Source organism: Narcine bancroftii, chromosome 9 (assembly GCF_036971445.1).
Source record: "Narcine bancroftii isolate sNarBan1 chromosome 9, sNarBan1.hap1, whole genome shotgun sequence".
In the NCBI taxonomy this organism is placed as follows: Eukaryota; Metazoa; Chordata; class Chondrichthyes; order Torpediniformes; family Narcinidae; genus Narcine; species Narcine bancroftii.
Window position 1 is genome coordinate 106,502,514 of NC_091477.1, and position 26,658 is coordinate 106,529,171.

General features: G+C 38.0%; 1 protein-coding gene across 1 annotated transcript in view; it reads left to right on the forward strand.

Annotated features, from left to right (window-relative positions):
- The window catches only part of LOC138743596 (serine-rich adhesin for platelets-like), a 158,012-nt gene that overhangs the window by 124,148 nt on the left and 7,206 nt on the right, over nt 1-26,658 (forward strand). Inside the window, exons 56-68 of the mRNA XM_069899109.1 lie at nt 277-468; nt 1,863-1,955; nt 2,810-2,988; nt 5,056-5,191; nt 5,934-6,125; nt 9,087-9,176; nt 12,226-12,417; nt 15,350-15,541; nt 18,503-18,592; nt 21,640-21,831; nt 23,241-23,333; nt 24,190-24,368; nt 26,436-26,571. Of these exons, the coding sequence (XP_069755210.1) occupies nt 277-468; nt 1,863-1,955; nt 2,810-2,988; nt 5,056-5,191; nt 5,934-6,125; nt 9,087-9,176; nt 12,226-12,417; nt 15,350-15,541; nt 18,503-18,592; nt 21,640-21,831; nt 23,241-23,333; nt 24,190-24,368; nt 26,436-26,571 (1,956 nt within the window). The remainder of the gene's footprint in view (nt 1-276; nt 469-1,862; nt 1,956-2,809; nt 2,989-5,055; nt 5,192-5,933; nt 6,126-9,086; nt 9,177-12,225; nt 12,418-15,349; nt 15,542-18,502; nt 18,593-21,639; nt 21,832-23,240; nt 23,334-24,189; nt 24,369-26,435; nt 26,572-26,658) is intronic.

A 26,658-nucleotide genomic window follows, 5' to 3' on the forward strand; every position in this document is an offset into this window, starting at 1 on the left:
TATTCAATGGTTTATCAAGGACTGACACACAAATAGGTAACTCTATAAACATCACAATTTTGCTCAAATAATCATTCATCAATGGCTGTGATATGGAATTGTTTCAACTTCGAATATTTGCAGTATTACTCGCAACATTGCAATTAGAATAACTATTTGTCATACAAATGAAATGAAATTAATTCACTGTTGTATGGACTGTTTAATCAATGGACTAGAGTAGCTTGACCGTGCTGTGTTGGACTGTAACTAAACGCTCAGCTTTTCTATTTAAAGGAACTCTATCTACGACAGAAGGAAGTAACTCCTCAGCGGAAAGTACAACTATCAGCTCTTCGACAACGGAACCAACATCAACGTTGACAGGTAATCTCAATCACCACCGCGGCATTGTATTTGGCCAAGGATGTGTTGCAAATCAGAAAGATATCGCTCCAATTGAATATGATCTTGGAGTATTTTCCAAGAGTACATGTCATCAAAAGGTTATACTGCTCAAATTCATTCCTGTACGAAAATTCCCTTATGTGCTGTGAAATCCACTGATCAAAAAATTGGACGTTAAAATGTCCATATTAATGCCCGGTGAGGAACATAGCTCGAATCCCTGCGTGATGAAAGCCATGTTAAGTCGTATACTTCAGAGGAGTCACTTCAACATGGTGGAATTAATTGAGGGATGAATGATTGTTCATGTCACAGCAACTATTGCATTCAATCGTAGGACCTCGTGATCATGCGAATGGTCACTCCTATTTGATGGGTTGTCGCAGTTTCTTTTCAATTTTTGCGAGACTATTCTTCTCTGCTTGATTTCCCCATCGGAAATTTCTCTCGTCAAAGAGTGTTTCATTACATCCAGAGAGACAACTTGACTTTATCCTCAGCCCAAGTTTTCTCTTCATTTTCTGTATCGGAACAGACCACGACAACCTTGGCTCCTTCATCCATATCTGCAACAAGAAGTGAAGCAACAGGTAGATTTATACATTAAAAATATCCCCACAATACAATTCAGATTTCTCAGTAGCTTTTTACAGGCTTCCAGATAGACGCTTGAATATGTGGGGAAAGATGGGCTAAGTAACAATGAATAACTTTGAAATTTTGGTATTTGGCTAATAGCATTAATTATGAGATCTGGGACTTATTCCGGTACAGTTCTGTTCTTCAGTTGTGTTTCCCCACAGTCACAGATGCTCTAAATTGCAGACACAATCGGAAATACTTGAGAATTGTTTCTTCAGATTTCTGAAACCCTGATCACTTTAGAGTTCCATGTACCAAAACAGTGAACACGTTCCACAAATAATGCATTTTTTCATTTAAACAACCAATCATCTTGCAAGACGAATGACCTTGGGTCAATTTGCTTTTTGATGTTTTCACATTAGAAAATCTCATCGCAAGAATAAAAATGCCTTTGACATTGCTGTGAAGTAATCAAATTATATATTTACCCTGCAGATAACCCAGCAGATTTTCTAGTTAATGTATATGTGGTGACTGCTGCCAAATCATTAACCGTCTCTCATATCCTTTTCAAACACATTCTACTCGTGTAAAAGACACATACTTCATTCATCAATGGATAAGCAACAAACAAAAATCCATGCCAAGTCGACAACTTCTACATTTGAATGTTCATTGATATTTCATGGAGATTCTTCATGGTAAATAAACATGCAGATCCATGACATCAGTTGCCAATTATGTGAGCGCAATCTGAAATATCCAGCATCAGGAAGGAAATGAAAGGAATTTGAACAGAGTTCTCACCGGAAGAATCAGCTGAATCTATGCAAAATGACAGTTTGCCAGGCTGATATGTATTTTAACAATCATTCTTCATATATTTCAAGGAACTACATCCGTGACAACAGAACCAAGTACCTCCACAGAGCGATTTACATCTTCGACCTCTTCTTCAATAGAGTCAGCATCAATAGTTACAGGTAACTTCAATCATAACCTGCTACTCCAAATGTAGACATACAATTCATTGTAATACGATAACAAAGACCCATTCACATAATCAAGTGTGGAATTCGGCAAGGTGAGAGATCTGCCAGTCATCAGACAGGATATGTAACTACCGATCTGTGTGCCGTTCCAGCCAACCTTTCATTTTAATGCAATTGACAAACAGTTGCGATGCTTGATTTTTAAAGCTGAAAAGATTCTTCAGCACAGCTAAACACAGTTCCATTCAGTGAGTCATTGAAAAATTGCACAGATAGAGCACAACTGAGCTCCCAGACTTGAGACAAATATTCAGATGACCAGCAGGATTAAAACTCACTGTACATTTGTATTGGCGTGTCTTTGTCAACTATCGTAATGATTGAACAGCAATAGCTTTGCCATGTCTCTGATAAATTCAAATGTCAAAAGTGGCTTCACATCAAGAACCAAACATCAGACTGCAGCGATTGGTGCCAAATATACAATCATTAACACACTCAATTTTTTTATTTTCAAAAGTCTTGCGGTCACCTCAGCTACGGTGGCCACTGAAATCTATTCAACGGTTTTTCAAGGACTGACACACAAGTAGATAACTCTGTAAACTTCACAATTTTGCCCAAATAATCATTCATCAATAGCTGTGATATGGAATTGTTCCAACTTCGAATATTTGCAGTATGCACAAGGTATTACTCGCCACATTGCAATTACAAGAACAATTTGTCATACAAAATGAAATGAAATTAATTCACTGTTTTATGGACTGTATAAACAACAGAATAGAGTAGCCTGACCGTGCTGTGATGAACTTTAACTAAACGCTCAGCTTTTCTATTTAAAGGAACTCTATCTACGACAGAAGAAAGTACCTCCTCAGCGGAAAGTACAACGATCAGCTCTTCAACAACGGAACCAACATCAACGTTGACAGGTAACCTCAATCACCACCGCGGCATTGTATTTGGGCAAGGATGTGTTGCAAATCAGAAAGATATTGCTCCAATTGAATATGATCTTGAAGTATTTTCCAAGAGGACATGTCATCAAAAGGTTATACTGCTCAAAGTCATTCCTGGACGAAAATTCCCTTATGTGCTCTGAAATCTACTGATCAAAAAATTGGACGTTAAAATGTCCATATTAATGCCCGGGGAGGGACATAGGTCGATCCCTGCGTGATGAAAGCCATGTTAAGTCGTACACTTCAGAGGAGTCACTTCAACAGGGTGGAATGAATTGAGGAATGAAAGATAAATATTCATTGTTCATGTCCCAGCAACTATTGCATTCAATCGTAGGACCTCGCGATCAAGCGAATGGTCACCCCTATTTGATGGGATGTCGCACTGTCTTTTCAATTCTTGCGAGACTATTCTTCTCTGCTTGATTTCCCCATCGGAAATTTCTCTCGTCAAATAGCGTTTCATTACATCCAGAGAGACAACTTGACTTTATCCTCAGCCCAAGTTTTCTCTTCATTTTCTGTATCGGAACAAACCACGACTACCCTGGCTCCTTCAACCATATCTGCGACAAGTAGTGAAGCAAAAGGTAGATTTATACATTAAAAATATCCCCACAATACAATTCAGATTTCTCAGTAGCTTTTTACAGGCTTCCAGATAGACGCTTGAATATGTGGGGAAAGATGGGCTAAGTAACAATGAAATTTTGGTATTTGGCCAATAGCATTAATTATGAGACCTGGGACCTATTCCGGTACAGTTCTGTTCTTCAGTTGTGTTTCCCCACAGTCACAGATGCTCTCAATTCCAGACACAATCGGAAATATTTAACAATTGTTTCTTCAGATTTCTGAAACCCCGATGGAGTCATGATCACTTTAGAGTTCCATGTACCAAAACATTGAACACGTTCCACAAATAATGCATTTTTTCATTTAAACAGCCAATCATCTTGCAAGACGAATGACCTTGGGTGAATTTGCTTTTTGATGTTTTCACATTAGAAAATCTCATGGCAAGAATAAAAATGCCTTTGACATTGCTGTGAAGCGATCAAATTATATATTTACCATGCTTCGTCAAATAACCCAGCAGACTTTCTAGTTAATGTTTATGTGGTCACTGCTGCCATTCATTAACTGTCTCTCATATTCTTTTCAAACAAATTCTACTCTTGTAAAAGACACATACTATTGAAATCTATCCCATCATTCATCAATGGATAAGCAAGAAACAAAAATCCATGCCAAGTCGACAACTTCTACATTTGAATGTTCATTGATATTTCATGGAGATTCTTCATGGTAAATAAACATGCAGATCCATGACATCAGTTTCCAATTATGTGAGTGCCATCTGAAATATCCAGCATCAGGAAGGAAATGAAAGTAATTTGAACAGAGATCTCACCGGAAGAATCAGCTGAATCTATGCATAATCACAGTTTGCTAAGCTGATATGTATTTTAACAATCATTCTTCACATATTTCAAGGAACTACATCCGTGACAACAGAACCAAGTACCTCCACAGAACAATTTACATCTTCGACCTCTTCTTCAACAGAGTCAACATCAATAGTCACAGGTAACTTCAATCATAACCTGCTACTCCAAATGTAGACATGCAATATATTGTAAGAGGAAATTATAGTTTCATTCACATATTCCCTTGTGGAGTTCTGCAAGGCGAGAGATCTGACTGTCATTGGAAAGGATCATCGAGTCAGGCTCATGCTCCGACGTAATGGCAGTTGCATCCAACTTTTGATAGAAGGAAATGACTTGGAATATAATCCTGAGGAGACAGTTGGGAAATATCAGTGTTTAATAAATGCATTTCTCAATTGCAAAAGTCAAATACTCCTGAATATTAACATGCGGATTTCTTGGCATTCACTTCAACCGCTTGCCATTTTCTACAGAGACAAAATGTGGAAACATTTGGTGCATATTACGAAGAGCAAATTTCAACCATTGCTCGAGACTGAGGGACATCACAATGTCTTTGAACCTGACCAATTTGTCAGAATGCAATATATAATGTATAGTGTTCTATAATGACTTAAAATTTATTCTTGTTAATTTTCTGCTTGACTCTCTAGTTTACCTCCATTATCATAGAGTGTGAAATGTTATTGCATCCAGATAATTGATGGCTTTAACATCAAGGCAAACCTGACTTCATTTTCACTTTCAGAAACAAGCACGGTCACCACTGCCCCATCTACCACTCCTGGCACAAGCAGCGAGACAACAGGTAGACTCTTGCAACATATGTAACTACCGTTCCGTCTGCCGTCCCAGCCAATCTTTCCTCTTCATGCAACTGACAAACAGTTGCGATGCTTGATTTTTAAAGCTGAAAAGATTCTTCGGCACAGCTAAACACAGTTCCATTCAGTGACTGAATAAAAAATTGCACAGATAGAGCACAACTGAGCTCCCAGACTTGAGACAAATATTCAGATGACCAGCAGGATTAAAACTCACTGTACATTTGTATTGCCGTGTCTTTATGTCAACTATCGTAATGATTGAACAGCAATAGCTTTGCCATGTCTCTGATAAATTCAAATATCAAAAGTGGCTTCACATCAAGAACCAAACATCAGACTGCAGCGATTGGTGCCAAATATACAATCATTAACACACTCAATTTTTTTATTTTCAAAACTCTTGCGGTCACCTCAACTACGGTGGCCACTGAAATCTATTCAATGGTTTTTCAAGGACTGACACACAAGTAGGTAACTCTGTAAACTTCACAATTTTGCCCAAATAATCATTCATCAATGGCTGTGATATGGAATTGTTCCAACTTCGAATATTTGCAGTATGCACAAGGTATTACTCGCCACATTGCAATTACAAGAACAATTTGTCAAACAAAATGAAATGAAATTAATTCACTATTGTATGGACTGTTTAATCAACAAACTAGAGTAGCTTGACCATGCTGTGATGGACTGTAAGTAAACGCTCAGCTTTTCTATTTAAAGGAACTCTATCTACGACAGAAGGAAGTACCTCCTCAGCGGAAAGTACAACGATCAGCTCTTCAACAACGGAACCAACATCAACGTTGACAGGTAACTTCAAGCACCACCGCGGCATTGTATTTGGGCAAGGATGTGTTGCAAATCAGAAAGATATAGCTCCAATTGAATATGATCTTGGAGTATTTTCCAAGAGTACATGTCATCAAAAGGTTATACTGCTCAAAGTCATTCCTCTACGAAAATTCCCTTATGTGCTGTGAAATCCACTGATGAAAAAATTGGACGTTAAAATGTCCATATTAATGCCCGGGGAGGAACATAGCTAGAATCCCTGCGTGATGAAAGCCATGTTAAGTCGTATACTTCAGAGGAGTCACTTCAACAGGGTGGAATTAATTGAGGGATGAATGATAAATATTCATTGTTCATGTCACAGCAACTATTGCATTCAATCGTAGGAGCTCGCGATCATTCGAATGGTCACTCCTATTTGATGGGATGTCGCAGTTTCTTTTCATTTCTTGCGAGACTATTCTTCTCTGCTTGATTTCCCCATCGGAAATTTCTCTCGTCAAATACTGTTTCATTACATCCAGAGAGACAACTTGACTTTATCCTCAGCCCAAGTTTTCTCTTCATTTTCTGTATCGGAACAGACCACGACTATCCTGGCTCCTTCATCCATATCTGCAACAAGTAGTGAAGCAACAAGTAGATTTATACGTTAAAAATATCCCCATAATACAATTCAGATTTCTCAGTAGCTTTTTACAATCTTCCAGATAGACGCTTGAATATGTGGGGAAAGATGGGCTAAGTAACAATGAATAACTTAGAAATTTTGGTATTTGGCCAATAGCCAAATATGAGACCTGGGACCTATTCCGGTACAGTTCTGTTCTTCAGTTGTGTTTCCCCACAGTCACAGATGCTCTCAATTCCAGACACAATCGGAAATACTTGAGAATTGTTTCTTCAGATTTCTGAAACCCTGATGGAGTCATGATCACTTTAGAGTTCCATGTACCAAAACAGTGAACACGTTCCACAAATAATGCATATTTCAGCAATGATTTTTTTTCATTTAAACAACCAATCATCTTGCAAGACGAATGACCTTTGGTGAATTTGCTTTTTGATGTTTTCACATTAGAAAATCTCATCGCAAGAATAAAAATGCCTTTGACATTGCTGTGAAGCAATCAAATTATATATTTACCCTGCATCGTCAAATAACCCAGCAGATTCTCTAGTTAATGTATCTGTTGTGACTGCTGTCAAATCATTAACCGTCTCTCATATCCTTTTCAAACACATTCTACTCGTGTAAAAGACACATACTTCATTCATCAATGGATAAGCAAGAAACAAAAATCCATGCCAAGTCGACAACTTCTACATTTGAATGTTCATTGATATTTCATGGAGATTCTTCATGTTAAATAAACATGCAGATCCATGACATCAGTTGCCAATTATGTGAGTGCCATCTGAAATATAGAGCCAATTATGTGAGTGCCATCTGAAATATAGAGCATCAGGAAGGAAATGAATGGAATTTGAACAGAGATCTCACCGGAAGAATCAGCTGAATCTATGCAAAATCACAGTTTGCCAGGCTGATATGTATTTTAACAATCATTCTTCACATATTTCAAGGAACTACATCCGTGACAACAGAACCAAGTACCTCCTCAGAGCAATTTACGTCTTCGACCTCTTCTTCAACAGAGTCAACATCAATAGTCACAGGTAACTTCAATCATAACCTACTACTCCAAATGTAGACATGCAATATATTGTAAGAGGAAATTATAGTCTCATTCACATATTCCCTTGTGGAGTTCTGCAAGGAGAGAGATTTGACTGTCATTGGAAAGGATCATCGAGTCAGGCTCATGCTCCGACGTAATGGGAGTTGCATCCAACTTTTGATTGAAGGGAATGAAAGGGATTATAATCCTGAGGAGACAGTTGGGAAATATCAGTGTTTAATAAATGCATTTCTCAATTGCAAAAGTCAAATGCTCCTGAATATTAACATGCGGATTTCTTGGCATTCACTCAAAGCTTGCCATTTTCTACAGAGGCAAAATGGGGAAACATTTGGTGCATATTACGAAGAGCAAAGTTCAACCATTGCTCGAGACTGAGGGACATCACAATGTCTTTGAACCTGACCAATTTGTCAGAATGCAATATATAATGTATAGTGTTCTATAGTGACTTAAAATTTATTCTTGTTAATTTTCTGCTTGACTCTCTAGTTTACCTCCATTATCATAGAGTGAGAAATGTTATTGCATCCAGATAATTGATGGCTTTAACATCAAGGCAAACCTGACTTCATTTTCACTTTCAGAAACAAGCACGGTCACCACTGCCCCATCTACCACTCCTGGCACAAGCAGCGAGACAACAGGTAGACTCTTGCAACATATGTAACTACCGTTCCGTCTGTCGTCCCAGCCAATCTTTCCTCTTCATGCAATTGACAAACAGTTGCGATGCTTGATTTCTAAAGCTGAAAAGATTCTTCAGCACAGCTAAACACAGTTCCATTCAGTGACTGAATGAAAAATTGCACAGATAGAGCAGAAATGAGCCAGCAGACTTGAGACAAAAATATCAGATGACCAGTAGGATTAAGACTCACTCGACATTTATATTGGCGTGTCTTTATGTCAACTATCGTAATGATTGAACAGCAATAGCTTTGCCATGTCTCTGATAAATTCAAATATCAAAAGTGGCTTCACATCAAGAATCAAACATCAGACTGCAGCAATTGGTGCCATATATACAATCATTAAAACACTCAATTTTTTTATTTTCAAAAGTCTTGCGGTCACCTCAACTGCAGTGGCCACTGAAATCTATTCAATGGTTTATCAAGGACTGACACACAAATAGGTAACTCTATAAACTTCACAATTTTGCTCAAATAATCATTCATCAATGGCTGTGATATGGAATTGTTTCAACTTCGAATATTTGCAGTATTACTCGCAACATTGCAATTACAATAACTATTTGTCATACAAATGAAATGAAATTAATTCACTGTTGTATGGACTGTTTAATCAATGGACTAGAGTAGCTTGACCGTGCTGTGATGGACTGTAACTAAACGCTCAGCTTTTCTATTTAAAGGAACTCTATCTACGACAGAAGGAAGTACCTCCTCAGCGGAAAGTACAACTATCAGCTCTTCGACAACGGAACCAACATCAACGTTGACAGGTAATCTCAATCACCACCGCTGCATTGTATTTGGCCAAGCATGTGTTGCAAATCAGAAAGATATCGCTCCAATTGAATATGATCTTGGAGTATTTTCCAAGAGTACATGTCATCAAAAGGTTATACTGCTCAAAGTCAATCCTGTACGAAAATTCCCTTATGTCCTGTGAAATCCACTGATCAAAAAATTGGACGTTAAAATGTCCATATTAATGCCCGGGGAGGAACATAGCTCGAATCCCTGCGTGATGAAAGCCATGTTAAGTCGTATACTTCAGAGGAGTCACTTCAACAGGGTGGAATTAATTGAGGGATGCATGATAAATATTCATTGTTCATGTCACAGCAACTATTGCATTCAATCGTAGGACCTCGCTATCATGCGAATGGGCACTCCTATTTGATGGGATGTCGCACTTTCTTTTCAATTCTTGCGAGACTATTCTTCTCTGCTTGATTTCCCCATCGGAAATTTCTCTCGTCAAATACTGTTTCATTACAACCAGAGAGACAACTTGACTTTATCCTCAGCCCAAGTTTTCTCTTCATTTTCTGTATCGGAACAGACCACGACTACCCTGGTTCCTTCATCCATATCTGCAACAAGTAGTGAAGCAACAGGTAGATTTATACGTTAAAAATATCCCCACAATACAATTCAGATTTCTCAGTAGCTTTTTACAGTCTTCCAGATAGACGCTTGAATATGTGGGGAAAGATGGGCTAAGTAACAATGAATAACTTAGAAATTTTGGTATTTGGCCAATAGCCAAATATGAGACCTGGGACCTATTCCGGTACAGTTCTGTTCTTCAGTTGTGTTTCCCCACAGTCACAGATGCTCTCAATTCCAGACACAATCGGAAATACTTGAGAATTGTTTCTTCAGATTTCTGAAACCCTGATTGAGTCATGATCACTTTAGAGTTCCATGTACCAAAACAGTGAACACGTTCCACAAATAATGCATATTTCAGCAATGATTTTTTTTCATTTAAACAACCAATCATCTTGCAAGACGAATGACCTTGGGTCAATTTGCTTTTTGATGTTTTCACATTAGAAAATCTCTTCGCAAGAATAAAAATACCTTTGACATTGCTGTGAAGCGATCAAATTATATATTTACCCTGCTTCGTCAAATAACCCAGCAGATTTTCTAGTTAATGTATATGTGGTGACTGCTGTCAAATCATTAACCATCTCTCATATCCTTTTCAAACACATTCTACTCTTGTAAAAGACACATAGTATTGAAATCTATCCCATCATTCATCAATGGATAAGCAAAAAAGAAAAATCCATGCCAAGTCGACAACTTCTACATTTGAATGTTCATTGATATTTCATGGAGATTCTTCATGGTAAATAAACATGCAGATCCATGACATCAGTTGCCAATTATGTGAGTGCCATCTGAAATATCCAGAATCAGGAAGGATATGAATGGAATTTGAACAGAGATCTCACCGGAAGAATCAGCTGAATCTATGCAAAATCACAGTTTGCCAGGCTGATATGTATTTTAACAATCATTCTTCACATATTTCAAGGAACTACATCCGTGACAACAGAACCAAGTACCTCCTCAGAGCCATTTACATCTTCGACCTCTTCTTCAACAGAGTCAACATCAATAGTCACAGGTAACTTCAATCATAACCTGCTACTCCAAATGTAGACATGCAATATATTGTAAGAGGAAATTATACTCTCATTCACATATTCCCTTGTGGATTCTGCAAGGAGAGAGATCTGACTGTCATTGGAAAGGATCATCGAGTCAGGCTCATGCTCCGACGTAATGGCAGTTGCATCCAACTTTTGATTGAAGGGAATGACTGGGAATATAATCCTGAGGAGACAGTTGGGAAATATCAGTGTTTAATAAATGCATTTCTCAATTGCAAAAGTCAAATACTCCTGAATATTAACATGCGGATTTCTTGGCATTCACTTCAACCGCTTGCCATTTTCTACAGAGGCAAAATGGGGAAACATTTGGTGCATATTACGAAGAGCAAATTTCAACCATTGCTCGAGACTGAGGGACATCACAATGTCTTTGAACCTGACCAATTTGTCAGAATGCAATACATAATGTATAGTGTTCTATAGTGACTTAAAATTTATTCTTGTTAATTTTCTGCTTGACTCTCTAGTTTACCTCCATTATCATAGAGTGAGAAATGTTATTGCATCCAGATAATTGATGGCTTTAACATCAAGGCAAACCTGACTTCATTTTCACTTTCAGAAACAAGCACGGTCACCACTGCCCCATCTACCACTCCTGGCACAAGCAGCGAGACAACAGGTAGACTCTTGCAACATATGTAACTACCGTTCCGTCTGTCGTCCCAGCCAATCTTTCCTCTTCATGCAATTGACAAACAGTTGCGATGCTTGATTTTTAAAGCTGAAAAGATTCTTCAGCACAGCTAAACACAGTTCCATTCAGTGACTGAATGAAAAATTGCACAGATAGAGCAGAAATGAGCCAGCAGACTTGAGACAAAAATATCAGATGACAAGTAGGATTAAGACTCACTCGACATTTATATTGGCGTGTCTTTATGTCAACTATCGTAATGATTGAACAGCAATAGCTTTGCCATGTCTCTGATAAATTCAAATATCAAAAGTGGCTTCACATCAAGAACCAAACATCAGACTGCAGCGATTGGTGCCATATATACAATCATTAAAACACTCAATTTTTTTATTTTCAAAAGTCTTGCGGTCACCTCAACTACAGTGGCCACTGAAATCTATTCAATGGTTTATCAAGGACTGACACACAAATAGGTAACTCTATAAACATCACAATTTTGCTCAAATAATCATTCATCAATGGCTGTGATATGGAATTGTTTCAACTTCGAATATTTGCAGTATTACTCGCAACATTGCAATTACAAGAACAATTTGTCAAACAAAATGAAATGAAATTAATTCACTATTGTATGGACTGTTTAATCAACAAACTAGAGTAGCTTGACCATGCTGTGATGGACTGTAAGTAAACGCTCAGCTTTTCTATTTAAAGGAACTCTATCTACGACAGAAGGAAGTACCTCCTCAGCGGAAAGTACAACGATCAGCTCTTCAACAACGGAACCAACATCAACGTTGACAGGTAACTTCAAGCACCACCGCGGCATTGTATTTGGGCAAGGATGTGTTGCAAATCAGAAAGATATAGCTCCAATTGAATATGATCTTGGAGTATTTTCCAAGAGTACATGTCATCAAAAGGTTATACTGCTCAAAGTCATTCCTGGACGAAAATTCCCTTATGTGCTCTGAAATCCACTGATCAAAAAATTGGACGTTAAAATGTCCATATTAATGCCCGGGGAGGGACATAGGTCGATCCCTGCGTGATGAAAGCCATGTTAAGTCGTACACTTCAGAGGAGTCACTTCAACAGGGTGGAATGAATTGAGGGATGAAAGATAAATATTCATTGTTCATGTCCCAGCAACTATTGCATTCAATCGTAGGACCTCGCGATCAAGCGAATGGTCACCCCTATTTGATGGGATGTCGCACTGTCTTTTCAATTCTTGCGAGACTATTCTTCTCTGCTTGATTTCCCCATCGGAAATTTCTCTCGTCAAATAGCGTTTCATTACATCCAGAGAGACAACTTGACTTTATCCTCAGCCCAAGTTTTCTCTTCATTTTCTGTATCGGAACAAACCACGACTACCCTGGCTCCTTCAACCATATCTGCGACAAGTAGTGAAGCAAAAGGTAGATTTATACATTAAAAATATCCCCACAATACAATTCAGATTTCTCAGTAGCTTTTTACAGGCTTCCAGATAGACGCTTGAATATGTGGGGAAAGATGGGCTAAGTAACAATGAAATTTTGGTATTTGGCCAATAGCATTAATTATGAGACCTGGGACCTATTCCGGTACAGTTCTGTTCTTCAGTTGTGTTTCCCCACAGTCACAGATGCTCTCAATTCCAGACACAATCGGAAATATTTAACAATTGTTTCTTCAGATTTCTGAAACCCCGATGGAGTCATGATCACTTTAGAGTTCCATGTACCAAAACATTGAACACGTTCCACAAATAATGCATTTTTTCATTTAAACAGCCAATCATCTTGCAAGACGAATGACCTTGGGTGAATTTGCTTTTTGATGTTTTCACATTAGAAAATCTCATGGCAAGAATAAAAATGCCTTTGACATTGCTGTGAAGCGATCAAATTATATATTTACCATGCTTCGTCAAATAACCCAGCAGACTTTCTAGTTAATGTTTATGTGGTCACTGCTGCCATTCATTAACTGTCTCTCATATTCTTTTCAAACAAATTCTACTCTTGTAAAAGACACATACTATTGAAATCTATCCCATCATTCATCAATGGATAAGCAAGAAACAAAAATCCATGCCAAGTCGACAACTTCTACATTTGAATGTTCATTGATATTTCATGGAGATTCTTCATGGTAAATAAACATGCAGATCCATGACATCAGTTTCCAATTATGTGAGTGCCATCTGAAATATCCAGCATCAGGAAGGAAATGAAAGTAATTTGAACAGAGATCTCACCGGAAGAATCAGCTGAATCTATGCATAATCACAGTTTGCTAAGCTGATATGTATTTTAACAATCATTCTTCACATATTTCAAGGAACTACATCCGTGACAACAGAACCAAGTACCTCCACAGAACAATTTACATCTTCGACCTCTTCTTCAACAGAGTCAACATCAATAGTCACAGGTAACTTCAATCATAACCTGCTACTCCAAATGTAGACATGCAATATATTGTAAGAGGAAATTATCGTTTCATTCACATATTCCCTTGTGGAGTTCTGCAAGGCGAGAGATCTGACTGTCATTGGAAAGGATCATCGAGTCAGGCTCATGCTCCGACGTAATGGCAGTTGCATCCAACTTTTGATAGAAGGAAATGACTTGGAATATAATCCTGAGGAGACAGTTGGGAAATATCAGTGTTTAATAAATGCATTTCTCAATTGCAAAAGTCAAATACTCCTGAATATTAACATGCGGATTTCTTGGCATTCACTTCAACCGCTTGCCATTTTCTACAGAGACAAAATGTGGAAACATTTGGTGCATATTACGAAGAGCAAATTTCAACCATTGCTCGAGACTGAGGGACATCACAATGTCTTTGAACCTGACCAATTTGTCAGAATGCAATATATAATGTATAGTGTTCTATAATGACTTAAAATTTATTCTTGTTAATTTTCTGCTTGACTCTCTAGTTTACCTCCATTATCATAGAGTGTGAAATGTTATTGCATCCAGATAATTGATGGCTTTAACATCAAGGCAAACCTGACTTCATTTTCACTTTCAGAAACAAGCACGGTCACCACTGCCCCATCTACCACTCCTGGCACAAGCAGCGAGACAACAGGTAGACTCTTGCAACATATGTAACTACCGTTCCGTCTGCCGTCCCAGCCAATCTTTCCTCTTAATGCAACTGACAAACAGTTGCGATGCTTGATTTTTAAAGCTGAAAAGATTCTTCGGCACAGCTAAACACAGTTCCATTCAGTGACTGAATAAAAAATTGCACAGATAGAGCACAACTGAGCTCCCAGACTTGAGACAAATATTCAGATGACCAGCAGGATTAAAACTCACTGTACATTTGTATTGCCGTGTCTTTATGTCAACTATCGTAATGATTGAACAGCAATAGCTTTGCCATGTCTCTGATAAATTCAAATATCAAAAGTGGCTTCACATCAAGAACCAAACATCAGACTGCAGCGATTGGTGCCAAATATACAATCATTAACACACTCAATTTTTTTATTTTCAAAACTCTTGCGGTCACCTCAACTACGGTGGCCACTGAAATCTATTCAATGGTTTTTCAAGGACTGACACACAAGTAGGTAACTCTGTAAACTTCACAATTTTGCCCAAATAATCATTCATCAATGGCTGTGATATGGAATTGTTCCAACTTCGAATATTTGCAGTATGCACAAGGTATTACTCGCCACATTGCAATTACAAGAACAATTTGTCAAACAAAATGAAATGAAATTAATTCACTATTGTATGGACTGTTTAATCAACAAACTAGAGTAGCTTGACCATGCTGTGATGGACTGTAAGTAAACGCTCAGCTTTTCTATTTAAAGGAACTCTATCTACGACAGAAGGAAGTACCTCCTCAGCGGAAAGTACAACGATCAGCTCTTCAACAACGGAACCAACATCAACGTTGACAGGTAACTTCAAGCACCACCGCGGCATTGTATTTGGGCAAGGATGTGTTGCAAATCAGAAAGATATAGCTCCAATTGAATATGATCTTGGAGTATTTTCCAAGAGTACATGTCATCAAAAGGTTATACTGCTCAAAGTCATTCCTCTACGAAAATTCCCTTATGTGCTGTGAAATCCACTGATGAAAAAATTGGACGTTAAAATGTCCATATTAATGCCCGGGGAGGAACATAGCTAGAATCCCTGCGTGATGAAAGCCATGTTAAGTCGTATACTTCAGAGGAGTCACTTCAACAGGGTGGAATTAATTGAGGGATGAATGATAAATATTCATTGTTCATGTCACAGCAACTATTGCATTCAATCGTAGGAGCTCGCGATCATTCGAATGGTCACTCCTATTTGATGGGATGTCGCAGTTTCTTTTCATTTCTTGCGAGACTATTCTTCTCTGCTTGATTTCCCCATCGGAAATTTCTCTCGTCAAATACTGTTTCATTACATCCAGAGAGACAACTTGACTTTATCCTCAGCCCAAGTTTTCTCTTCATTTTCTGTATCGGAACAGACCACGACTATCCTGGCTCCTTCATCCATATCTGCAACAAGTAGTGAAGCAACAAGTAGATTTATACGTTAAAAATATCCCCATAATACAATTCAGATTTCTCAGTAGCTTTTTACAATCTTCCAGATAGACGCTTGAATATGTGGGGAAAGATGGGCTAAGTAACAATGAATAACTTAGAAATTTTGGTATTTGGCCAATAGCCAAATATGAGACCTGGGACCTATTCCGGTACAGTTCTGTTCTTCAGTTGTGTTTCCCCACAGTCACAGATGCTCTCAATTCCAGACACAATCGGAAATACTTGAGAATTGTTTCTTCAGATTTCTGAAACCCTGATGGAGTCATGATCACTTTAGAGTTCCATGTACCAAAACAGTGAACACGTTCCACAAATAATGCATATTTCAGCAATGATTTTTTTTCATTTAAACAACCAATCATCTTGCAAGACGAATGACCTTTGGTGAATTTGCTTTTTGATGTTTTCACATTAGAAAATCTCATCGCAAGAATAAAAATGCCTTTGACATTGCTGTGAAGCAATCAAATTATATATTTACCCTGCATCGTCAAATAACCCAGCAGATTCTCTAGTTAATGTATCTGTTGTGACTGCTGCCAAATCATTAACTGTCTCTCATATCCTTTTCAAACACATTCTACTCGTGTAAAAGACACATACTTCATTCATCAATGGATAAGCAAGAAACAAAAATCCATGCCAAGTCGACAACTTCTACATTTGAATGTTCATTGATATTTCATGGAGATTCTTCATGTTAAATAAACATGCAGATCCATGACATCAGTTGCCAATTATGTGAGTGCCATCTGAAATATAGAGCCAATTATGTGAGTGCCATCTGAAATATAGAGCATCAGGAAGGAAATGAATGGAATTTGAACAGAGATCTCACCGGAAGAATCAGCTGAATCTATGCAAAATCACAGTTTGCCAGGCTGATATGTATTTTAACAATCATTCTTCACATATTTCAAGGAACTACATCCGTGACAACAGAACCAAGTACCTCCTCAGAGCAATTTACGTCTTCGACCTCTTCTTCAACAGAGTCAACATCAATAGTCACAGGTAACTTCAATCATAACCTACTACTCCAAATGTAGACATGCAATATATTGTAAGAGGAAATTATAGTCTCATTCACATATTCCCTTGTGGAGTTCTGCAAGGAGAGAGATCTGACTGTCATTGGAAAGGATCATCGAGTCAGGCTCATGCTCCGACGTAATGGGAGTTGCATCCAACTTTTGATTGAAGGGAATGAAAGGGATTATAATCCTGAGGAGACAGTTGGGAAATATCAGTGTTTAATAAATGCATTTCTCAATTGCAAAAGTCAAATGCTCCTGAATATTAACATGCGGATTTCTTGGCATTCACTCAAAGCTTGCCATTTTCTACAGAGGCAAAATGGGGAAACATTTGGTGCATATTACGAAGAGCAAATTTCAACCATTGCTCGAGACTGAGGGACATCACAATGTCTTTGAACCTGACCAATTTGTCAGAATGCAATATATAATGTATAGTGTTCTATAGTGACTTAAAATTTATTCTTGTTAATTTTCTGCTTGACTCTCTAGTTTACCTCCATTATCATAGAGTGAGAAATGTTATTGCATCCAGATAATTGATGGCTTTAACATCAAGGCAAACCTGACTTCATTTTCACTTTCAGAAACAAGCACGGTCACCACTGCCCCATCTACCACTCCTGGCACAAGCAGCGAGACAACAGGTAGACTCTTGCAACATATGTAACTACCGTTCTGTCTGTCGTCCCAGCCAATCTTTCCTCTTCATGCAATTGACAAACAGTTGCGATGCTTGATTTCTAAAGCTGAAAAGATTCTTCAGCACAGCTAAACACAGTTCCATTCAGTGACTGAATGAAAAATTGCACAGATAGAGCAGAAATGAGCCAGCAGACTTGAGACAAAAATATCAGATGACCAGTAGGATTAAGACTCACTCGACATTTATATTGGCGTGTCTTTATGTCAACTATCGTAATGATTGAACAGCAATAGCTTTGCCATGTCTCTGATAAATTCAAATATCAAAAGTGGCTTCACATCAAGAATCAAACATCAGACTGCAGCAATTGGTGCCATATATACAATCATTAAAACACTCAATTTTTTTATTTTCAAAAGTCTTGCGGTCACCTCAACTGCAGTGGCCACTGAAATCTATTCAATGGTTTATCAAGGACTGACACACAAATAGGTAACTCTATAAACTTCACAATTTTGCTCAAATAATCATTCATCAATGGCTGTGATATGGAATTGTTTCAACTTCGAATATTTGCAGTATTACTCGCAACATTGCAATTACAATAACTATTTGTCATACAAATGAAATGAAATTAATTCACTGTTGTATGGACTGTTTAATCAATGGACTAGAGTAGCTTGACCGTGCTGTGATGGACTGTAACTAAACGCTCAGCTTTTCTATTTAAAGGAACTCTATCTACGACAGAAGGAAGTACCTCCTCAGCGGAAAGTACAACTATCAGCTCTTCGACAACGGAACCAACATCAACGTTGACAGGTAATCTCAATCACCACCGCTGCATTGTATTTGGCCAAGCATGTGTTGCAAATCAGAAAGATATCGCTCCAATTGAATATGATCTTGGAGTATTTTCCAAGAGTACATGTCATCAAAAGGTTATACTGCTCAAAGTCAATCCTGTACGAAAATTCCCTTATGTCCTGTGAAATCCACTGATCAAAAAATTGGACGTTAAAATGTCCATATTAATGCCCGGGGAGGAACATAGCTCGAATCCCTGCGTGATGAAAGCCATGTTAAGTCGTATACTTCAGAGGAGTCACTTCAACAGGGTGGAATTAATTGAGGGATGCATGATAAATATTCATTGTTCATGTCACAGCAACTATTGCATTCAATCGTAGGACCTCGCTATCATGCGAATGGGCACTCCTATTTGATGGGATGTCGCACTTTCTTTTCAATTCTTGCGAGACTATTCTTCTCTGCTTGATTTCCCCATCGGAAATTTCTCTCGTCAAATAGTGTTTCATTACAACCAGAGAGACAACTTGACTTTATCCTCAGCCCAAGTTTTCTCTTCATTTTCTGTATCGGAACAGACCACGACTACCCTGGTTCCTTCATCCATATCTGCAACAAGTAGTGAAGCAACAGGTAGATTTATACGTTAAAAATATCCCCACAATACAATTCAGATTTCTCAGTAGCTTTTTACAGTCTTCCAGATAGACGCTTGAATATGCGGGGAAAGATGGGCTAAGTAACAATGAATAACTTAGAAATTTTGGTATTTGGCCAATAGCCAAATATGAGACCTGGGACCTATTCCGGTACAGTTCTGTTCTTCAGTTGTGTTTCCCCACAGTCACAGATGCTCTCAATTCCAGACACAATCGGAAATACTTGAGAATTGTTTCTTCAGATTTCTGAAACCCTGATTGAGTCATGATCACTTTAGAGTTCCATGTACCAAAACAGTGAACACGTTCCACAAATAATGCATATTTCAGCAATGATTTTTTTTCATTTAAACAACCAATCATCTTACAAGACGAATGACCTTGGGTGAATTTGCTTTTTGATGTTTTCACATTAGAAAATCTCATCGCAAGAATAAAAATGCCTTTGACATTGCTGTGAAGTAATCAAATTATATATTTACCCTGCTTCGTCAAATAACCCAGCAGATCTCTAGTTAATGTATCTGTTGTGACTGCTGCCAAATCATTAACTGTCTCTCATATCCTTTTCAAATACATTCTACTCTTGTAAAAGACACATACTATTGAAATCTATCCCATCATTCATCAATGGATAAGCAAGAAACAAAAATCCATGCCAAGTCGACAACTTCTACATTTGAATGTTCATTGATATTTCATGGAGATTCTTCATGGTAAATAAACATGCAGATCCATGACATCAGTTGCCAATTATGTGAGTGCCATCTGAAATATCCAGAATCAGGAAGGATATGAATGGAATTTGAACAGAGATCTCACCGGAAGAATCAGCTGAATCTATGCAAAATCACAGTTTGCCAGGCTGATATGTATTTTAACAATCATTCTTCACATATTTCAAGGAACTACATCCGTGACAACAGAACCAAGTACCTCCTCAGAGCCATTTACATCTTCGACCTCTTCTTCAACAGAGTCAACATCAATAGTCACAGGTAACTTCAATCATAACCTGCTACTCCAAATGTAGACATGCAATATATTGTAAGAGGAAATTATACTCTCATTCACATATTCCCTTGTGGATTCTGCAAGGAGAGAGATCTGACTGTCATTGGAAAGGATCATCGAGTCAGGCTCATGCTCCGACGTAATGGCAGTTGCATCCAACTTTTCATTGAAGGGAATGACTGGGAATATAATCCTGAGGAGACAGTTGGGAAATATCAGTGTTTAATAAATGCATTTCTCAATTGCAAAAGTCAAATACTCCTGAATATTAACATGCGGATTTCTTGGCATTCACTTCAACCGCTTGCCATTTTCTACAGAGGCAAAATGGGGAAACATTTGGTGCATATTACGAAGAGCAAATTTCAACCATTGCTCGAGACTGAGGGACATCACAATGTCTTTGAACCTGACCAATTTGTCAGAATGCAATATATAATGTATAGTGTTCTATAATGACTTAAAATTTATTCTTGTTAATTTTCTGCTTGACTCTCTAGTTTACCTCCATTATCATAGAGTGAGAAATGTTATTGCATCCAGATAATTGATGGCTTTAACATCAAGGCAAACCTGACTTCATTTTCACTTTCAGAAACAAGCACGGTCACCACTGCCCCATCTACCACTCCTGGCACAAGCAGCGAGATAACAGGTAGACTCTTGCAACATATGTAACTACCGTTCCGTCTGTCGTCCCAGCCAATCTTTCCTCTTCATGCAATTGACAAACAGTTGCGATGCTTGATTTTTAAAGCTGAAAAGATTCTTCAGCACAGCTAAACACAGTTCCATTCAGTGACTGAATGAAAAATTGCACAGATAGAGCAGAAATGAGCCAGCAGACTTGAGACAAAAATATCAGATGACAAGTAGGATTAAGACTCACTCGACATTTATATTGGCGTGTCTTTATGTCAACTATCGTAATGATTGAACAGCAATAGCTTTGCCATGTCTCTGATAAATTCAAATATCAAAAGTGGCTTCACATCAAGAACCAAACATCAGACTGCAGCGATTGGTGCCATATATACAATCATTAAAACACTCAATTTTTTTATTTTCAAAAGTCTTGCGGTCACCTCAACTACAGTGGCCACTGAAATCTATTCAATGGTTTATCAAGGACTGACACACAAATAGGTAACTCTATAAACATCACAATTTTGCTCAAATAATCATTCATCAATGGCTGTGATATGGAATTGTTTCAACTTCGAATATTTGCAGTATTACTCGCAACATTGCAATTAGAATAACTATTTGTCATACAAATGAAATGAAATTAATTCACTGTTGTATGGACTGTTTAATCAATGGACTAGAGTAGCTTGACCGTGCTGTGTTGGACTGTAACTAAACGCTCAGCTTTTCTATTTAAAGGAACTCTATCTACGACAGAAGGAAGTACCTCCTCAGCGGAAAGTACAACTATCAGCTCTTCGACAACGGAACCAACATCAACGTTGACAGGTAATCTCAATCACCACCGCGGCATTGTATTTGGCCAAGGATGTGTTGCAAATCAGAAAGATATCGCTCCAATTGAATATGATCTTGGAGTATTTTCCAAGAGTACATGTCATCAAAAGGTTATACTGCTCAAATTCATTCCTGTACGAAAATTCCCTTATGTGCTGTGAAATCCACTGATCAAAAAATTGGACGTTAAAATGTCCATATTAATGCCCGGGGAGGAACATAGCTCGAATCCCTGCGTGATGAAAGCCATGTTAAGTCGTATACTTCAGAGGAGTCACTTCAACATGGTGGAATTAATTGAGGGATGAATGATTGTTCATGTCACAGCAACTATTGCATTCAATCGTAGGACCTCGTGATCATGCGAATGGTCACTCCTATTTGATGGGTTGTCGCAGTTTCTTTTCAATTTTTGCGAGACTATTCTTCTCTGCTTGATTTCCCCATCGGAAATTTCTCTCGTCAAAGAGTGTTTCATTACATCCAGAGAGACAACTTGACTTTATCCTCAGCCCAAGTTTTCTCTTCATTTTCTGTATCGGAACAGACCACGACAACCTTGGCTCCTTCATCCATATCTGCAACAAGAAGTGAAGCAACAGGTAGATTTATACATTAAAAATATCCCCACAATACAATTCAGATTTCTCAGTAGCTTTTTACAGGCTTCCAGATAGACGCTTGAATATGTGGGGAAAGATGGGCTAAGTAACAATGAATAACTTTGAAATTTTGGTATTTGGCCAATAGCATTAATTATGAGATCTGGGACTTATTCCGGTACAGTTCTGTTCTTCAGTTGTGTTTCCCCACAGTCACAGATGCTCTAAATTGCAGACACAATCGGAAATACTTGAGAATTGTTTCTTCAGATTTCTGAAACCCTGATCACTTTAGAGTTCCATGTACCAAAACAGTGAACACGTTCCACAAATAATGCATATTTCAGCATTGATTTTGTTCTTTTAAACAACCAATCATCTTGCAAGACGAATGACCTTGGGTCAATTTGCTTTTTGATGTTTTCACATTAGAAAATCTCATCGCAAGAATAAAAATGCCTTTGACATTGCTGTGAAGTAATCAAATTATATATTTACCCTGCAGATAACCCAGCAGATTTTCTAGTTAATGTATATGTGGTGACTGCTGCCAAATCATTAACCGTCTCTCATATCCTTTTCAAACACATTCTACTCGTGTAAAAGACACATACTTCATTCATCAATGGATAAGCAACAAACAAAAATCCATGCCAAGTCGACAACTTCTACATTTGAATGTTCATTGATATTTCATGGAGATTCTTCATGGTAAATAAACATGCAGATCCATGACATCAGTTGCCAATTATGTGAGCGCAATCTGAAATATCCAGCATCAGGAAGGAAATGAAAGGAATTTGAACAGAGTTCTCACCGGAAGAATCAGCTGAATCTATGCAAAATGACAGTTTGCCAGGCTGATATGTATTTTAACAATCATTCTTCATATATTTCAAGGAACTACATCCGTGACAACAGAACCAAGTACCTCCACAGAGCGATTTACATCTTCGACCTCTTCTTCAATAGAGTCAGCATCAATAGTTACAGGTAACTTCAATCATAACCTGCTACTCCAAATGTAGACATACAATTCATTGTAATACGATAACAAAGACCCATTCACATAATCAAGTGTGGAATTCGGCAAGGTGAGAGATCTGCCAGTCATCAGACAGGATATGTAACTACCGATCTGTGTGCCGTTCCAGCCAACCTTTCATTTTAATGCAATTGACAAACAGTTGCGATGCTTGATTTTTAAAGCTGAAAAGATTCTTCAGCACAGCTAAACACAGTTCCATTCAGTGAGTCATTGAAAAATTGCACAGATAGAGCACAACTGAGCTCCCAGACTTGAGACAAATATTCAGATGACCAGCAGGATTAAAACTCACTGTACATTTGTATTGGCGTGTCTTTATGTCAACTATCGTAATGATTGAACAGCAATAGCTTTGCCATGTCTCTGATAAATTCAAATGTCAAAAGTGGCTTCACATCAAGAACCAAACATCAGACTGCAGCGATTGGTGCCAAATATACAATCATTAACACACTCAATTTTTTTATTTTCAAAAGTCTTGCGGTCACCTCAGCTACGGTGGCCACTGAAATCTATTCAACGGTTTTTCAAGGACTGACACACAAGTAGATAACTCTGTAAACTTCACAATTTTGCCCAAATAATCATTCATCAATAGCTGTGATATGGAATTGTTCCAACTTCGAATATTTGCAGTATGCACAAGGTATTACTCGCCACATTGCAATTACAAGAACAATTTGTCATACAAAATGAAATGAAATTAATTCACTGTTTTATGGACTGTATAAACAACAGAATAGAGTAGCCTGACCGTGCTGTGATGAACTTTAACTAAACGCTCAGCTTTTCTATTTAAAGGAACTCTATCTACGACAGAAGAAAGTACCTCCTCAGCGGAAAGTACAACGATCAGCTCTTCAACAACGGAACCAACATCAACGTTGACAGGTAACCTCAATCACCACCGCGGCATTGTATTTGGGCAAGGATGTGTTGCAAATCAGAAAGATATTGCTCCAATTGAATATGATCTTGAAGTATTTTCCAAGAGGACATGTCATCAAAAGGTTATACTGCTCAAAGTCATTCCTGGACGAAAATTCCCTTATGTGCTCTGAAATCTACTGATCAAAAAATTGGACGTTAAAATGTCCATATTAATGCCCGGGGAGGGACATAGGTCGATCCCTGCGTGATGAAAGCCATGTTAAGTCGTACACTTCAGAGGAGTCACTTCAACAGGGTGGAATGAATTGAGGGATGAAAGATAAATATTCATTGTTCATGTCCCAGCAACTATTGCATTCAATCGTAGGACCTCGCGATCAAGCGAATGGTCACCCCTATTTGATGGGATGTCGCACTGTCTTTTCAATTCTTGCGAGACTATTCTTCTCTGCTTGATTTCCCCATCGGAAATTTCTCTCGTCAAATAGCGTTTCATTACATCCAGAGAGACAACTTGACTTTATCCTCAGCCCAAGTTTTCTCTTCATTTTCTGTATCGGAACAAACCACGACTACCCTGGCTCCTTCAACCATATCTGCGACAAGTAGTGAAGCAAAAGGTAGATTTATACATTAAAAATATCCCCACAATACAATTCAGATTTCTCAGTAGCTTTTTACAGGCTTCCAGATAGACGCTTGAATATGTGGGGAAAGATGGGCTAAGTAACAATGAAATTTTGGTATTTGGCCAATAGCATTAATTATGAGACCTGGGACCTATTCCGGTACAGTTCTGTTCTTCAGTTGTGTTTCCCCACAGTCACAGATGCTCTCAATTCCAGACACAATCGGAAATATTTAACAATTGTTTCTTCAGATTTCTGAAACCCCGATGGAGTCATGATCACTTTAGAGTTCCATGTACCAAAACATTGAACACGTTCCACAAATAATGCATTTTTTCATTTAAACAGCCAATCATCTTGCAAGACGAATGACCTTGGGTGAATTTGCTTTTTGATGTTTTCACATTAGAAAATCTCATGGCAAGAATAAAAATGCCTTTGACATTGCTGTGAAGCGATCAAATTATATATTTACCATGCTTCGTCAAATAACCCAGCAGACTTTCTAGTTAATGTTTATGTGGTCACTGCTGCCATTCATTAACTGTCTCTCATATTCTTTTCAAACAAATTCTACTCTTGTAAAAGACACATACTATTGAAATCTATCCCATCATTCATCAATGGATAAGCAAGAAACAAAAATCCATGCCAAGTCGACAACTTCTACATTTGAATGTTCATTGATATTTCATGGAGATTCTTCATGGTAAATAAACATGCAGATCCATGACATCAGTTTCCAATTATGTGAGTGCCATCTGAAATATCCAGCATCAGGAAGGAAATGAAAGTAATTTGAACAGAGATCTCACCGGAAGAATCAGCTGAATCTATGCATAATCACAGTTTGCTAAGCTGATATGTATTTTAACAATCATTCTTCACATATTTCAAGGAACTACATCCGTGACAACAGAACCAAGTACCTCCACAGAACAATTTACATCTTCGACCTCTTCTTCAACAGAGTCAACATCAATAGTCACAGGTAACTTCAATCATAACCTGCTACTCCAAATGTAGACATGCAATATATTGTAAGAGGAAATTATAGTCTCATTCACATATTCCCTTGTGGAGTTCTGCAAGGCGAGAGATCTGACTGTCATTGGAAAGGATCATCGAGTCATGCTCATGCTCCGACGTAATGGCAGTTGCATCCAACTTTTGATAGAAGGAAATGACTTGGAATATAATCCTGAGGAGACAGTTGGGAAATATCAGTGTTTAATAAATGCATTTCTCAATTGCAAAAGTCAAATACTCCTGAATATTAACATGCGGATTTCTTGGCATTCACTTCAACCGCTTGCCATTTTCTACAGAGACAAAATGTGGAAACATTTGGTGCATATTACGAAGAGCAAATTTCAACCATTGCTCGAGACTGAGGGACATCACAATGTCTTTGAACCTGACCAATTTGTCAGAATGCAATATATAATGTATAGTGTTCTATAATGACTTAAAATTTATTCTTGTTAATTTTCTGCTTGACTCTCTAGTTTACCTCCATTATCATAGAGTGTGAAATGTTATTGCATCCAGATAATTGATGGCTTTAACATCAAGGCAAACCTGACTTCATTTTCACTTTCAGAAACAAGCACGGTCACCACTGCCCCATCTACCACTCCTGGCACAAGCAGCGAGACAACAGGTAGACTCTTACAACATATGTAACTACCGTTCCGTCTGCCGTCCCAGCCAATCTTTCCTCTTAATGCAACTGACAAACAGTTGCGAT